An 18,125-nucleotide genomic window follows, 5' to 3' on the forward strand; every position below is an offset into this window, starting at 1 on the left:
TAACATAATTTTAAACACTGATACTTTGTCAGAATGTTTTTTTTCCCCAAAGGGATGGAGAAAAGCAAGTGATTATATAGCATAACAGCTATATCATTTATAGTTTGGAGCCCTACAGACTTAACAACCAGGTCTGCTATGTACTAGCCCTGACACCTTGGGCATGTTACCTAACCTCTCTGATAACTCAGTTCCTTCACTTACATAAAATGGGACCAATAACAATTGTCTTGTAGGGCTGGGGTGAGGATTACAGGTACTTAACACATCACTGGCACATAATATTCATTAAACATATGGTAGGTATTATTATGGCTTTAAAATATCGGGCGCCTGGGGGGCTCAGTCAGTTAGGCAGCCGACTCTTGATCTCAGTTCAGGACTTGATCTCAGGGTTGTGAGTTCAAGCTCTGCATTGGGCTCCATGTTGGGTGTGGAGCCTACTTAAAAAAAAAAATAAAGTATCTGTTGGTTTTTCCTTCAAAGAGATATCATTCTTCTGATCTTTACAAAATCAGAGAGAACCTGATATCAAGACACCTTCTCATCATCACGCAGAACATGGAGGTCTTGTAGCATAGTAAGTTTTGGAGTCAATAGATGTGGGTTCTAATCCAGACTTTAATTCTTTTTTTTTTTTGAGAAAGAGAGAAAGAGTGTGAATGGGGGAGAGGGGTGGGGGCGGGGGAGAGAATGCCAAGCAGGCTCCATGCTCAGCATGGAGACCAGCATGAGGCTTCATCTCATGACCCTGGGATCATGACCTGAGCTGAAATTAAGAGTCAGGTGCTCAACTGACTGAGCCACCCAGGTGCCCCCAGACTTTAATTCTTATTAGATACATGACTTTGTAGTAAGATAGTCAGTCTTTCAGAGCCTTAGTTTCCCCATCAGAGTACTAATTCTAGAACTCCCTATTGTGTTGTTGTAAGATACTTTACTTGATGTCTGGAACATTGGAAGTGCTCCATAAATGGGAGCCATCATTCTTTAACTGTGCCAAAGCCCAGTGAGTGATGAGTATCCAGGCTAACATAAGTCACAAGAAATGACCACCTACCATTAGAAACTTGTTCTAACATCCTTTCACAAGCTCATATTGGAGAAGAAACAGATAAATGGAGAAGAACGACAAAAATAATGACCCATTATATCATGCCGAAGGAAGTCGATAAATGTTATATTCTTTTTTTTCCTTTTTTTTTTTTTTTTTTTTTTTTAAGAGAAGGCACACATGTGTGAATTGGAGAGGGGCTGCGGAAGAAGGAGAGAGAGAATCTTAAGTAGGCTCTGCACCCAGCATGGAGCCCAACGAGGGGCTCGATCTCATGACCATGAGATCATGACCTGAGCTGAAATCAAGAGTTGGAAGCTTAACAGACTGAGCCACCCAGGCGCCCCTGTCATATTCTTTTGTATAATATGACATCAAGTACATGGACACTGTTAGTCTTATTTAGAGAACGTACAGCTCAGGGAAAGAGATAATATAAAGATCTTTAAGTTTTGCTTTTCAAAAGGAAGGCTCAAAAGGGACTTCAGCTGTTTAGGAAAGTGGTATTGTTGAGTGGTTAAGAGAGTGAATTCTGAGGGCCAACAAATCTGAATTTGAATATGGCTCCATCAATTACTTCTCTTGTGTCCTTAGGCAAATTATTTAATTACCCTAACTTTCAGTGTCCTTATCTATAAAATGTTATAATAGAAGTTCCTATCTCACAGCGTTGATGTGAACATTAAATGAGTTAATTTAATAAAATGCTTAGCACAGTGTCTGGAACATAGTAAATGTGCGATAAACGGTGGTTATTATAATCACCCCTGTGAGCATCTATCCAGAGTTTTGGCTAAATCTTTGATACTTTCTCTGGTGTCTTCTTTTTCAGCTGGAGTTTCCAAAGACAAAATTATATTGTCACAGGTAATGAAAAACTATAGTTGGAATAGCAAAGAACACAGAATATCAGGTACCATCCATATAAAATTTGGAATTTATCTCTTATTTCAGAAAATCTGCCTGAGCCCTACTAATGGCAAGTTTCTAAAACATGTTTTCAATAAATTTTTGTGTGTGTGGGTAAAGGGTTAGGAAGCTAACAGTTTCACTAATGACATATTCTAACATCTTGGGCACATTTACGCATCTCTGGAAACTGAAAGGCTATGTTTACAAAACCAAGCAAAATGTACTTTTTGACTAAGTCTTATCAAATTTGGGGTGCAGGACACTGACACATATCTCAGTCTTTAAAGTGGCCAAACACTCCATTCTGTTTTCCTGCTCCTGCATTCTTTTTTTTAAAAAAAGGACTTATAAGGTGGTGTATATAGATAGGCCCACCATTTTCTTTCATAGACATAGGAGCTTGGTTCTATTACATATGACCAAGATCCACAGGGTGGGGCCCTAGATGTTACTGAAGCTTCCACATCATAAGCCACACTCACAACCCAACCGGTCAGGAAGCCCTATCAGTTCCACCCCTAAATATCCTCAATTCTGTCTTTTCTACTCCATTCCCATTGCCCCCACCTTAGTCCGAGGCTCTTGCCATACTCTTATTTGAACTTTCAATTCCTAATCTTTCTCACCTCCGACTGTCTACTCTCACCTATGTTTCACACTTTCCAGGGGAATGTCCCAAACACAAAACCAAAAAACAACAGCTCCAAATCCTACCCTTTTTGTGTTGGACTTTTATTAGGTTTCCTAGTTTATTTAATCCTTTAGAACCCAGTTCTGAGGCTCCCTCCTGCAGGCAGCATCCCTGAACGCCCCCTGTCCCTAGTGGGAGTCACGCCCTCCTGTGTGTGTGTTCCAAGTACGTACTTTTGTTGTGTGCTCATCAAATGTACCTTAACCTATTTGCTTTCTGCCCTATAGGGCAAAGAATCATCTTACTCATTTTGTTAATTTTAGCACCCAGCAGAGTTCCTGGCACTCTGTAGGTGTTCAAATGCTACTGAACTGAATTAGATCTCTATTCAATAGTGCACTGTTAATCTTCTTCAGCCTAGTTACCTTCAGTACTGACACCTATGGTTCCTTCCATTTTAGCGTTCTAACCCTGCAGTTTCAACTATTCTGTTTTCAGTAACTCTGCAGGGAGGAAAATGTATGTGGCCTTAACTCTTGGAATCCTTTTCATTGCCTCTATAAAGTAAGAGGATTTACATCATGCACGAGTGCCATCAGTAGAGTCTTTAGCATACAGAAGACAAAATGGCGGGGATACCTTGGAAATGGAGATGGAAAAAAACACTGGTGCAGAGAATGGATACTGCATGCTGGCTAGAGAACAACTTGGATGTTCTCCTGGATCCCATCTTGCAGCCTGGCTGGATTCAGTGGTTTTTGCCAGACAGAGAGAATCAGTGCTAAATTATATCCAGCCATTGGGTCAGCACAGCTGAGTTTCTACCCTGTGATGTACCAAGCATCAAACAATATCAGAAAAGTATATAAGGAAAGCATCCTAGGGGAAGAAAGGAAAAACAATAAAATGAAAACACAAAATAAAAGAGAAAACTCCAGCCATCTAAGGGGAGAAAAGGGCAAGAGGTAAGGGAGAAGCCTGAGAAGTTAAGAGAATTTGAGAAAAGAATGAAAAAGAGGGAAAAAAGACTGTGAGACAGACAGGAAATTAATGCCACCAATGTGGAAGTAAATTAAAAGTAAAAACTATTCTTTTTTAAAAATTAAAAACATTTTATTTTAGAGAGAGAGAGAGTGAGCATGAGTGGGGAAGAGGGGCAGAAGGAGAGAATCTTAGGTGCCACGTTCAGTGCGGAGCCCAATGTGGGGCTTAAGGTGGGGCTTGATCCCATGACCCTGGGATCATGACCTGAGTTGAAATCAAGAGTTGGTTGCTCAGCCAACTGAGCCACCCAGGTGCCCCCAAAGTAAAAACTATTCTCATAATTAACTATCCTATGCTTTAGTATTGTCCATGTCATTTTACTGATTACTTGGATCCTTACCACAATAGAAACAATCACCCCAAATTATGAAGAATTTAAATCATCAAATTTAAAGTGGGAAGAATATTCATGCAATCCTCTAAATTCCATTTAAGTGTAAATCCATTTACCATTACTCTTACTTAAATGCCATATTGTGTAAAGTGGGACTATACAAGTGAGTTTAAAGTCCAGATGTAAATATAGGGCAGAAGATTAAGATATGTTTCACAAATAGTTCATCCTCCTCCTTAGATTAAATAGCAAATGACTGCCAGTGAAACACAGATCTGATGATGTCAGAGGAGGCAAGGACCTTCTTATCCCATGTCTATAAACGGTGGCCTAATGATGTTTCTGTAGGATTAAAAAATTAGTACAGTTATTGCTTTTCCAGATTTGTATCAATACTTTAGAAAGAGGAATTTTATTTTTAGTCTGCTGACTGTCTGAAAGCCATGGACCCCAGGATGGAATCAGGACTTTTTGGAAGGAAATGAGTTAAGTACCATGTCACACGACTTCCTTCTTGTTGTACAAAGGACAGGAGAACTTGGTAAACACAGAGACTATGACTATACAGCTTCAGGATGACTTTGGCTCCACTAAAGGCCAGACTACCAAAAAGACCAGTTCCCATGTTATGTTCTAGATAGGTATCATGGGATCTAAACAATTGGCATGTGGTAAATAGGCATCTTTTGAAGGGAAGATATAGAAAAAATAATTCAGTAAGTTACTACTGAATTACCGAAAAATACCTGAAAATATGATGATTGCAAGAAAAAAAAAAGAAGAGCTGAAAGCAATTTGACAAATACCTGCACAGAACTGACGATGTGCCAGGCAATACTCTGTGTGCTCCATGAATAGCACTGTAGTGAGTATACTTTCTAGCCCTAAGAGATATGATTATCTTCCCTGCTGTACAAAAGAGGAAGCCAAGTTAGAGAGAAGTTAAATAATGTGCCGAAGGTCATGCAGCAAGTTAGTGGCAGAGCCGGGATTTGAGCCAAGGTGGCTGGCTTCGCAATGGGTCTAACAACTATGCTCCTCTTCCCGTGGGTCTGATGGGAAGTAGCCACCATGAACGCCCCAGCAGGGGAGAGAGCCCATCAAAATTGGCATATTGTATGATACTACCTTCAAGCATCAAGAGTAGCCTCCTCATTATCTCTCACTAGGGTACACTTCTGAGGTCTAGAAAAGACTAAGTTTTTCTAGCAAGGAAACTCTGCATGGCATATTGTGTCATACATGGAAAGGAAGGTGATTAACTGGATGAAGTGTTTTTCAGAAATGGCACAGGAGAATTTCCATCACAAATAATTTTATGGAATGAAACAGACTCACTATGACTTTTAACTCCTGGCAATGATGGTTGTTTTGGCCTAAAGGTCATAGCATTGAAAGAAAGCTACACTTGCTATTGGTTACTTGGGATTACGTGCTGCTGCCCTGGGAAGTCAAGGAGAGAAATCACCACCCCAGGAGGAGCCACGTAGGTTACCGCAACTACATTTCTGAGGCTCAGATTCAGCAACCTCATTTAAACTGGTTTTCAGGAAGTTGTCTGGGACAAACACTGGCTAATGTTCCCCTAGAGACTTATCAATAGTGGGGGCTTGTAAAAAAAAAAAGTGTTTCCCAGTGGAGTAACCACTCACATCAGCTTGCAAGAGGAGTGTGTTTGTAAATGAATGAATGAATGAGTGAATGAATGAATATATGAATCCACACACAAAGAAGAAATCAACCTGATGTAGACCCAGAAGCTTTACGTAAACAACAATCTTGCTTGACTCTTGATGTGTGTGAATGTGTGTATGTGAGTGTGTGTGCGTGTGCATCATATAGTCTCATTCAAGCCCCTCGACAACCCAAAGAGGACAGTTTGGTGTGGGTGAGGAAATTCTTTTTAATGAGTGAGGTGAGGACGACAGATTTGGGGGATCTGATATCATGGGATCAGAGGAAAACAGATCCTGACAGCACCTTTAGGATTTGTGTTTACAACATGATCAATATCCAGAGGTGAGCGCCCCCACAGCACACAACCCAGACTCAAGAGTCAAAGTGGGAAGGGTCTTGGCTATGATCACAGCAAACTCTCTCCAAACCGAATGTAAATCATCCAGCTTGCTCTCCATTAAGCGAGGCCCTGCTGGTTATTAAACAAGCAGCAGTGTCTTTAGTGTTTCGTTGGCAAGAAAACACGTTTGAATGCTCTCTTATCACAGATGATATTTATATATCGGTACACATTTTGAATGGGCAGTCGGTAAAATCAAAGTACATTTTTCAGTGGTTGCTCCCATCCTTTGGTCGCCACATCATCATGCCTGTGACAGCTGCTCACTATCTCTGGAGCTCTGAGTCCTTCCTCTGAAAGGAGTTCTAACTGCATCTTTTGAGCATGTGATAAGTTAAAGAGAACAAAGATAAAGCTGTAAGATTATGGATGCTTCCATGTCTTTTTCCTTCTTCGTGCTACGTTTAAACTCAAGTGCTATCAAAATCAGGTTTTTGGCCACATTCCTTTGTTGCCTTTACTTCAAAGCAAGCCTTCTTGAAAGAGAGAGCATTAGAGAGAGAGACAGAAAGGGAGAAAACGCCTGTCCATACTCAAAATCCTTGATTTCAATAAGACCACTCACATGTCCTTCATGCCCCAAATGAAACTCATTTATGATGTGTACAGCCCAAAGAGAGATTCAGTTTCAATCATCTTTGCCATTCAAATCCAAGAGTAATGCTTTACTATTCCGCAAATACAGGAGCTATTTGACTTGTCCCTGTGTTTGCTCTGTGAGAGGCATTAATAGTCTGTCTTCCTCTACCCAGGCATTTAAACTACTACCATCTTCTTAAAAACACGGCTGGGAGATTGGATTTTCTTCTTCTCCAGTGAAGATTTTTCACTCCGGTTGTCTACTCACTTACCAGCTGAGGCTGCATGCAAACATTTTTCTTGGCTAACGTAAAGTGATCTATGACTTGGGATGAAGAGAAAGGTTACGATACTGCCTTTCAGGGATAACTTCCCCACATTTTGAATGAAATAGGCATGAAGATGACTTTCTTCTGGGATCAAATGACAACTTATGAAAACTCATATTGAAGCTCTTTTTAAAAATAGAAGCTAGGGAAATAACAAGTTCTGCTGTTTGGTGAGAAAAAAAGAAAACCCAGCAAGCAAGTGAACGTTTTTAATCTTAGTGTCAGCTTCAAGTTAGCACTAAATGTATATGTTAAAGAATTGGAATGATTTTACAAAATAGATGTATGGCTATGTGTGCAGAAGATGTGTGGCTATAGATGGGAGTCCTGGGTACGTGGAAAACATTCAGGCTCTGACGGCAAACTCCGGAGCTAAGTGACTATGAGCAAGTAATGTCACTCTCTGTACTTCAGTTTCCTCAGAGATAAAACACACAAAAATTCCAAAGCCACTGTTCAGGGAATTACTGAGATGACTATCAGGTGGGGGGCACAGTGTGCCCAACTAATTCTACTCTCTCGTTTTCCCTCTTCACTATCTGGAAGACCCTTCCCGTCCTACACTTGAGTCACACACACGCACAGGTATGGTAGACACAGACACAGACGCACACACACCCCTAGTGCCCCTTGACACTAGGAGAGACTGCCAGAAAGTTAATTCAGGCGTCAAAGAGCCACATACGTGCCTGCTCATCCCAAAGGAGTCCCCATTCTGGTTGGGCCAACAATACTAGTTTTGGATCTCCAAGCGCACCGGTTCCAATGCCTTGAATTCCTGCCTTCTTCCCTGCCTTCCCTGGGCTCCTCGCCTCCTTTGAGAACCACAAGCTTTCTTTCGGCACACTCTCCTGCTGCCTCTGCCTTCAGGTTCACGCCCTCAGATAACCTTCAGATCCGGCAAGCAGCGATCACCCACGTTGAGTGTTTACTCCAGCCACCACTGTGCTCAAGGCTCTATGTGCCCCGGCACGGTTGGCCGGTTTGGTTTATTCACCTGCACTTGTCACAGTGTGATGCTGCCTCCATAAATGTGTACTTCCACCGCTTCAGGGCTGAGGACCTTGTTCCTTCAAATAAATGATGCGAGTGCTCTAGGAAGTCCCTCTCCATCCCGCAGAGTGCTCCACCTAAGAGCGATGAAAAGATTCCTGAGGGCAGGGGTGCTCCCCTCTTACTCCTATTGGTAAGGGGCTCCTCTGGGGTGACCCCAGCTGCCTCCTCCTTCTGCCAAATACTTCAACCAGAACATCCAAAGTCTGATCTCTGATGGGGGCGCATTTTCCCTTTCTGTTCTTTGCGAAAAGTGTCTTTGCTCTTCTTTATTCTACATGAATTTACAAATCGAGTTGATGAAGTCACATAAAATATCTTCTTGGGATTTCAATTAGGACTGAGTTGCATTGAGAGTTTAACTGAGGGAGAACTGATATCTTCATTAAATATCAACACTGAGATCGTCTGTGTTCTTCGGGTTTTTGCTATAAAGTTCTTAAACATTTCCTTTGGGTTAATTCTTGGTACTCGATGGCTTTGTCGCATTTGTAAGTGGTGTCTTTATTGCTTTTATGTTTGTTATCACCAATCTAGAGGAAAGCTCTTGAATCGGGCACATTGCTAAAGGATTTGACATGAGTGAACTCTTAATAGTTCTACAGTGTTATTTAAACATATTTTTACTCTTCCCTCTGGGAATTCTTTTGAACAAAGGGTTCTGCTGTTAATTTTTTTTTTTTAAGTTCGAAAACCCATGGGAAAGATGGTGAAAAGACCAGATATTTGCTACTCATTTGTGAGGTTTTACATTGAGATGTCCCAGAATTCAGGTCCCTGAAGCAGCTTGTTCACCACCCACTGCCTGAGCCACACTGATAAAGCATAAGACGGACACGGGATGTCACAGTAACTACTGGAGGGGAGTTGAGGGAGCAAAATTGTCCTTCAGGAAGCCAGCAGAAAGGCTCCCAGGACACTCCCCTAACCAGTCTGAATGAAGGTAACATGAATGGAAAGTCACGACAGCAGAGGCAGGCTCTGGTAATGTGAAGTGAATTTGCAAAGGGAAAAATTTCCCTGTCTTTCTAACAGCAAATAAGCTAGGTAAGAGCACAGTGTCATTTTCAGACATCTCCTCATGGGATTCTGAAGATTTTGTTACAAAAAACAGCCTGAGGGGAATTGCATACAAGGCATGCGGCAGCTTTTCTAAACTGCCTCAAACCCTATAGTTAAATAATCCTTCAGTTCGATGATAGCTCATTAGGCAAGTATTTTTCTGACTTTTGTGTTTCTATCAGGTGCACTTATCTGTTAGATTTTGCTGGCAATAATAAAATTGTTTTTACCATGAAAAAAATGTAAGTCAAATTTTAAAATTCCACAAGGAAGGAGAAATTACTGGAATTGTAGAAGATAATCCCAGAATCCAGAGAGACTGAATGAGGAACTTCTTTTGTGATTTCCTTCTCAAATACGATTTAACACAAAAGGACATGGTAGATGCTATTTTACAGGCATTTGTTTTTGTACAATGGATGGAAGGCTAAAACAATAAGCTTTTTAGAATTCTGTAGTGATGGTAATCACAATGGGTAATTAGGCCCATGAAATGCAACAAGTAAAGGAACCAAAGGTACAACAAAGGGAAGAAAAGGAAATGAAATGGAAGAACCAAGAGTTTGGAAAGAAAGGCATAAGTGGACAGGAAAACTCACCAAGAAGGCGAGAGGCAGAGAGCAAACATCTCCCGTCACAGCAATACCTCCAGAACCAGAGGTGGACTTAGTCACTCATCCAGCATATAAGGGCCATGCAAGAGGCTGGGGGATACAATGGTGGCGAAAGCAGAAATGACTGCTATTCATTCTTGCAGAGACAGCCATCAACTGACTAGGACTTTGCTGGGCACAGTGAGAAAGAGCCCTTTGGCAGGGCACGGGCCAAGACAATTTACAAGGCCAGAGAGATAGAGCTCTCCAGCAGATCAATTATAAAGGCAAGCACTCATTTAAGGCATTCAACAAGTACTATCGGGGTCCATGTGTGCTGGGCCCTGGAGATACAGCTGTCCATGGCCTGTCCTACAAGATGTATTAGCGAGACAGACAGCAAACAACAAGAAAATACATTCATGGTGACGACTGTCACAGAGAAATAATAGACCAGGTCAAGGAAGATCTAACGCTCTGCTTTATTATCATTGTTTTGATTTCGCTACTTTTCAAAGGCTAATCGAGTAAGGCCTCTCTGATCAGGTGGCATTTGAAGGCTGATTTGAAAAGGAAGGGAGGAGAGAAGCCATTTGGACATCTGGGGGAAGAAAGAATATGTACAAAAACCTTGAGGCGGGAGTGTGCTTGGAGTTTGTGTGAAGAAGCTGGTGGGCAGCCAGAGAAGTGAGGAAGGAGAGGAGGGAAGGAGAGAAGGGGAGGAGGGGAGAGAAGGGCAGAGAAAGGCATAGAGGGAGGGAGGAGGGAAGACAGGCAGGGCTCAGGCGGCCTTTGGGCCACTGGAAGGACTAGGGCTTTTACCGTGGCTCAGACGGTTTTGAGCAGAGGTTGGGAATCTTTCTGTTATGCTTTAGGGGAACCAGGATTCTTAGATGACAAGTTTGGGGTGTGCCTTTTCTGGAGGAGGATCCAGGGCCACTGTTTAAAAGTTGGACTTGTAGGCCAACAGAGAGCCCTTTAAAACAGAGAAGGGAAACACATTTGACTTTCACAGGGATCTACATGGAGTCCCATGTTTGGGGAGGCAGGAGTGCCCCGTTCTGGTTCCTTTGTAAGTTGGAGTGGCCGCCCAGCTCCATTCTGACCTGTGTGGTGTAAGTGGAAGTCTGCTTCTGAGAACACTAAGGTTTTTCTGATGAAAACAAGACAGCTGCACGGTCTTCTTCCCAGAATACTGGGATGATGGGGGTTGGGGGACTGGAGGGAAGCAGCTGCCTTCCTATGAGGATGAAGATGGGAGAAACATGCTCTGGATGGAAGAATGAAACAACAGAAAGACACTGTGTTCCTCATGGCAGAGGGGAACTCTGTGGCCAGCCTTGGACTGCTTACTATTGGGCTTCTGGTTAAATAAGAGAAATAAAACCCTAAAAAACTATTAACGCCAATCTGAAAAGGCTAGTTCTACGGCATGATTCCATCCTTACGACATTCTAGAAAAGGCAAAACTATGGAGACAATAAAAAGATCAACGGTTGCCAGGTGTGTGTGTGTGTGTGTGTGTGTGTGCGTGTGCATACACACACACACACACACACGGGAAGCATGTGCAGGCAAAGCACAGAGGATTGTTAGGGCAAGAAAATACTCTGATAGTATAATGATGGATATATGTCATTACACATTTGCCTAAACCACAGAATGCACAATGCCAAGAGTGAACCCTAAGGTGAGGAGGCTCTTAATGTGTGCGGGTAAGCGGTATATAGGAACTCTCTGTACCTTCCTCTTAATTATGTTGTAAACCTAAAACTTCTCTAAAAAAATAAAGTCTTGAAGAAACCTCTTAAATGAAGCCACAGCAATTAGATTCTATTACATTACACTGAACACAATTTTAACTGGAAAACCATTGTCACCAGCCAATGAGCACTAATTTAATGATTCTGGGGTATTACTGTATTGAATGCTCACCATAAAGCTTTGGTAGTGGAACTATCATTATTCCCTTTTACAGGTGAAGAAACCAAGGCCCTAAAAGGTAGCGTGATACCAATCATAAATGTATTCTGGTGGTGCTATCATTATCCCATTTTAAAAGTGGAGAAACTGAGGCCCAATGAGGTTGAGAAACTTGAGCAAGGTCTCAAAGCCAGAGGTTGAACCAAGATTTGACCTCAGGCAGTCTGGTTCTTGAACCACATGCTGACTTTGTTGCTACATAGCCAAACTCTAATGGCATTCCACATGCCTTGTCCCCATGTCAGTGTCTCCAATCTATCACCTAGTCCCTGGGCTCTGCTGGAGTTGCAGAGTTAGCTATGGGATACCTTTTCCTGTGTAGAATAGTAGCCATGTCATCTGGACAGGCAGGTCAACAATAATTCAGCAGCTCAGGGATGAGAGCAAGTTGTGCTGAGGGCTCACAAGAGTGGCTGCAACTCAAGCTACAGGGGATGTGATGGGAGGGACCAAGGCTAAGACAGGCCTTGCTGCAAAGCCATCTGTATAGGAAATTCACATCTTCCAAACTGAATGTATGATTGGTCCAGGGATAGGTCAGAGCTCCCACTGTTTATGCTGGTGTCTACACCAGGAGAACAGGGAACACTGAGTTGGATGTGAGATTACACAAGGCAGCAGAGAAACACAAGAAGTATAAACACAGACTTGGAGTCAGGTAGATACAGGTTCAAACTGTGGCTCTGCCATTTACTGCCTGTATCGTTTGGTGAGGCAAGACACTGCCTCTTTACACTATGGTGTCATTCTCTGAATGATGGAGTAGGGCTAGTGCAAGGGTTAAATGAGATGGTTTGTGTAGACCACTTAACATAGTGCCTGGCTCATAGTAAGCACTCTGCAAATATTAGTTAGTGGTATTATTATTTAGACAAATTGATAGCAGAAGCTATCCAATACGAAAGTGTGACCTCCAGCATCCTTATTTTATATAATGGCTTATTTAGAGAAAATGTTAAAATCAATATGAGACACTGAATTTATTAGAAAGATCAATTCAGACAGCCATACTGTGATCCCAAAGATGGCTAATACTAGCTCTCTAGGGCTTTCTTATAAAAGAAACTCATTCCTTATTCCAACTATTTACACACGCTATGAACAGATACCCTTCTTTCATAAGCAGTGTCCTGTTCATTTTGCCACCCTGGAAAGGCACTGCTCAGTTTTGTTTTGGACTAAACCTTCATCCAAGGTGGTCTGACTATGGCTTCATCCCTTTCACACAGTGTGGTCTGTCCAAAGCACACCAATGAACACATGAACCAACTGATGTTATGTGTCTCTGAAACATTGGATTAGATTAAAGGTGGTTTCAAATTTTTGATGTCTTTCCATTGAGAAATAGAGTCTCCTTCTCCCCTAGAGTCTGGGCCGGCCTTTGTGACTGCTTGATTGGTAGAATGCAGGAGTGACATTTGGGGATCTCCCAGGTTAGTTCATCGGAATCCTTGCAGCTTGTGTCTGGGCCTCTTGGAAAATTTGCTCTTGGAACCCTTCGCCACTGTGTCCAACCATGTGGAAAGGCCCTGAGACAACATGGAGAGTCGGCGGGGTGGTGGTGGTGGGGGGGTGTCCAGCTGGACTCAGCTGGACGTAGGCACTTTTAGACCCTCTAACCAGCCCATCTACTATAGAACACCAAGTGACCTCCACTGATACCACATGGAACTGAAGAATCATCCCTGCTGATCCCTGCCCAAATTCCTGATCCATGAAATCATGAGCAATAATAATATGGTGGTGGTATTTATTTATTTATTTATTTATGAGAGAGAGAGAGAGAGAGAGAGAGAGAGAACATGCATGATCAGAGGAGGGGCAGAGAGAGAGGGAGAGAGAATCTCAAGCAGGCTCCACTCTGTCAGCATGGAGCCTGAGACAGGGCTCGAACTCACAAACTACAAGATCATGACCTGAGCTCAAATCAAGAGTCAGAGGCTTAATTGACTGAGCCACTCAGGTGCCTGGTGCTTCTTTAGTTTTTGGGTTTTTTTTTTTAAGTTTATTTATTTATTTTGAGAGAGAGAGAGAGAGAAAGAGAGAGGGAGAGAGGGTAAATTCCAAGCAGTCTCCACACTGTCAGCACAGAGCCTGATGCGGAGCTGTAACTCACAAACCGTAAGATCATGACCTGAGCCCAAATCAAGAGTCAGAGGCTTCATGGCCTGAGCCAACCAGGCGCCCCAATATGGTGGTGCTTTGAAGCCACCTCCATCTTGGGTGTTTTGTTACATATCAATAGACAACTGAAACACAAACACTGCTGGATCTTTTGACTCGGGCTCAGAGGCTGAACCATCCACCAGTGAAGGTGTCTGGCAACAACTCCATCGCTGGATTGTGGAAGACGGAAACACTTGAGGGGCATGGATGAGACAGAGAAATGTCTGTCCATAAGCCACTGGTCCTAGATAAGGTTTCCAAAGGAAGTTGAACACTTCCTCTGTGAACACTGGCTGTACGTCTCGTGCTGCCAGCGCCCATGGAGGTGGACGCTGGGAGCAGCAACGAACCGACCTTCATCGTAAGGAAGCCACAGCAGCATTCGTGCCAAAAACCGGTGATGGAACCAGCATGCTCTACATTATTAAAAGGTGACGGTTTGGCACGAGGACGTGTGAATTCGAGTGATTAGATGCAAACGAAAAGAGAGACGACTATTTCTGAGAGCAGTGGGTTAATTTTTTTGGCTGCTCTTGGAATGGAAAATGATCGTGAATTTTGGGGGAAAAATACCAGAGCAATCTGTTTTCTTGGCCGCGTGCTATGGAACAATTTTAAAGCATTGAAGTGCTTTCCATATTTTCTAATCACTCAAGTCCAGAACTGATTATATGGCTCTCAGCGTTCTCGCAGATTCATACCGCTAGAGCGCTCCCCGTCTTTCAGGGAGAGGTTTCACCTTGAAAGCAGGCACTGGATTCAGAAGGCACATCTTGTTACAGCAGGAACAAATACTTTAATTGCACATAGCCCCACAAGGGCCAGGTGTTTCGGAAAATCACTGATGGCCCAACTCTGAGACAAACCCAGATTCACTCTGTCTTATCTCACCAAAACAAAGCATTACCTCCCCCACCAAACAGGAAGAACAACAGGCCCCACCAGAATGGAACTCTCCCGAACAAACACCAGAGAAATTTAGATTGTGGAGATCTCTGGGCAAGGACGGATGGACACATACACACACACACACACACACACACACACACACACACACACACACACACAGAGTTGTATACACACAGAATGTCTCTGGAATGAGCCCTGAGAAATTGGTTGCCATGTAGTTTTCTCTGGAAAGAACTGAGGACTGGAGAAAACTGGGAGGTTGATGGAGGAGGAAGACTTCTTTTTTTAATCATAGCCTTTTGAATATTTTAAGTTAAAAAGAATCACGATGAATTATTTTTCAAAATAATGAAATAGAGTAATTCCAAACCTGTTTATGGTTCTCATGACCCGCCTTTACGTGTATTCACTCCTTTAGTCCTTACAACAGCCTTATGAAGCAGACATCCTGATTTTACAAATGAGGAAACGGAGGTACAGAGGGGTTAAGTAACTTGTCCAAGGTCACACAGCTGGTAAATGCAGAGCTGGGATCTAGACCCACAGAGTTTGGCTCGGGAGTCTGTCCTCTTAATTACTACACAATACTGCCTTGCAAAAAATAAATATGCTCAGTTGCCTGCTCATAATCAAGTTGGGGCAGATAAAATGGTTTTCTGCTCTCATATGGCCCTTCAGGATGATGGGGTGGAAAAGATGGTGGCTCAAAATAACCAAGATATGATCTGAAACCCATGGGGCTTTAGAAGACTTTGAAATTTTGTGAATATCAGGTCAAAAGCCTGACTTTGGCCACCTTGCTCAATCTTGTGAGTTTTAGTAGCTACTATGTGCCAGTACTCCACTAGAGTTTGGGGGGGGAAGCTAGTGAATTAAATAGAGTTCCTGTTCTCCAGAAATTTACTGCATCCTCGGGGAGAGAGGGAGTAAACAAACAGTCACACAAGTTATAATGTGAGCAATAAAGAAAAGTGAAAGGGTGTGTCAAGAGATGAGGAGGCCCTGCTGAAGAATGGGCAGGGAAAGTGGAAGAGAGTGGGAGAAGGAAAAGTATTCTGGGTGGGGGGAACAGCCTATGCGGAGACACCAAGGGAGGAAAGAAGCACCTGATTGGAGAGAGAAAGGCCCCTGTGGCTAAAGCAAAGGGAGTCAAACTGAGTTCGGAGAAAGAGGCATATCACACACACCATGATAAGCATTTCACAATTGTTCCAAGAGCCGTGGGAAGCCACTGCAGGTTATAAGCAGGAGTGACATAATTTGATTTACTTTGTAAGAGGATTATTGGGGGGCGCTGTGTGAATAATACACAGAGGACGAGGCAATGAGGCAGTGGAAAGCCAGTTAGGAAGTCTCTGCAGGAATCCAGGTAAGTGACGAGGATAGTTTGGAATCAAGAGCTGGCAGAGAGAGTACATAAATTTGAGATCTACTTGGTGGTATGATAGGTTATGAAATTAGAATAATAACGTTGGCCACGAAGTGTAATTATGAAGTGTAAATTCACTGGGGTGAAAATGCTCTGTCGACTGTAAGGTGCTAGACAGAAACAACTACTACCATAGATGAAGAAACCAAGTACTAGAGAGACTCTAACTTGCCCAACGTCACACAACTGCTTAGTGGCTGGGAGGAAGCTGGCCGGCCATCCCTTCATTCCCTTCTCCGGGGTAGTGGGAGGGATCCAAGAGAAGGAAGAGAAGGCTAGTGACCACGTGTAATTCCCTTGTCTAGTGGGCCTCTGGGTAAAGAGAGTAATGATACTTAGGATGCCCCTCGCTAAAGATTACCTCTAGCCAACAGGACTCAGGATCTATGAAGCAGGGCTCCTTACAGAATATCATATCAGCTATGCAACTCTCTGTGGGAATAAAATGGAGATGTTTCCTAATAAAAATGCTCTGTAGTAAGAGGTGACCCCATGATCCTCACCTATTATTCTGGGTGAGACGTGTGTATTTAGTGAGGGAAGAAAGGGCCTAGGGAGCCATTCTTGAGGTCCCCCCAATTTTTTCCTTCATCCGAATCTCTTATGACCTGCACCCCTAAAATTATTCAGCAAAGCTTTATATTAAGAGATCTAATTTATGTGACATGATTTGACAATCTCATCCCATGTGTCCCAGACGCTATTCTTCCAATGATCCCCATGTAACATGTTAGCCCCCATGTAACATCAGGCCCAATTATAAGGTATGGAGGTGAAGGGAGAACAGACTAGCTTACGTTTGAATCCCTTGTTAGCAGCCTAACTCTGATTTATTTAACACTTAAGACAGCTACATACTGGAAAATTAATTTTTTTAGGATAGTTATGCAAGTTAAGAAACACAATGGATCTGCCTTCATTGTGAACGAGTAAAACTTGAAGAAAACAATACCGGATTCTTTGTGATGGTTCATATGATTACCCTAGGAGATGAACCAGGCCTTTTAGGTCCCCAGTGACTGGTCAAAGGGAGTCAAACTGGTGCTAAGCATTTACCTTCGAGAAGGCTCTTTGGATGGTCACCAACCACCCTCCAACTGCCAAAGAATCAGGACAATATTAACGTTCTACAGTGAACATCATTCCCCAAACTATTCACGACCCTACTAAGCATGGAGTTCTCTTCTCTCTCTCTCTCTCTCTATTTGTTATTTAAAAACAATTTGAAAGTTTATTTTTGAGACAGAGAGAGAGGGTGAGCATGCAGAGGAGGGGCAGAGAGAGAGGGGGACAGATGTCTGAAGTGGGTTCTGTGCTGACAGCAAAGAGGCCGATGTGGGGCTCGAGTTCACGAACTTGAGCTGAAGTCGGACGCTTCACCAACTGAGCCACCCAGGCGTCCCCTTCTCTCTCTTTTTCAAAATACACCATTAATCTTCATATACAACTACATTTTGGAACTTAGGAGGGATGATGAAAGAGCACTGTCACTCTAGCTGGAAGGGAGAGAAGCCTTTTTGTCTTCTCTTCCTCATAACAAACTATTTATGCTGGAGGCATCAAAAGAGAATCAGTACACAGACCCCGGATCCTACTCCTGGTACAAAACTCTCCAATTGTGAACGGAGCGTTGCAGATAAAGCATGCCAAGGGGCCAGGGCTTCCTCTGGCAGATGTTCCACACGAGGACACTGGCAGGCTTATGTGATGGAAGCATAAACATGTTTCTGAAGAGAAGCCTTTTCACATCGCCTTTACCCCCCACCGAGCTCCCAGACTAAACGCCTGACATTTACCTTCAGCGAGTGGGTCAAGGGTGTGAATCATGAGCTGGAAGATGCTGTTCCTCATGAGGCTGTTATGGAGGGAGGCAGAACTTCCACCTCGCTGGAGACGTGGCTTAGCCTGAGCAGAGAAACCAGACAAAGACGCTGTTAGTTCTCAGCAACTACAGGCAAGTGTATTACAGG

The 18,125-nt window shown here is 43.0% G+C and overlaps 1 protein-coding gene across 4 annotated transcripts in view; it reads right to left on the reverse strand.

The window, feature by feature from the left end:
* Positions 1-18,125, reverse strand: part of SLC24A2 (solute carrier family 24 member 2) — a 245,337-nt gene that overhangs the window by 75,691 nt on the left and 151,521 nt on the right. For all 4 annotated transcript variants that reach the window (XM_019415391.2, XM_019415387.2, XM_019415389.2 and 1 more), the window contains exon 4: positions 17,952-18,060. In XM_019415391.2, coding sequence (XP_019270936.2) covers positions 17,952-18,060 — 109 coding nt within the window. The remainder of the gene's footprint in view (positions 1-17,951; positions 18,061-18,125) is intronic.

The sequence above is a fragment of the Panthera pardus genome, unplaced genomic scaffold (genome assembly GCF_024362965.1).
Source record: "Panthera pardus isolate Hobbes unplaced genomic scaffold, ASM2436296v1 HiC_scaffold_20, whole genome shotgun sequence".
Classification (NCBI taxonomy): Eukaryota; Metazoa; Chordata; class Mammalia; order Carnivora; family Felidae; genus Panthera; species Panthera pardus.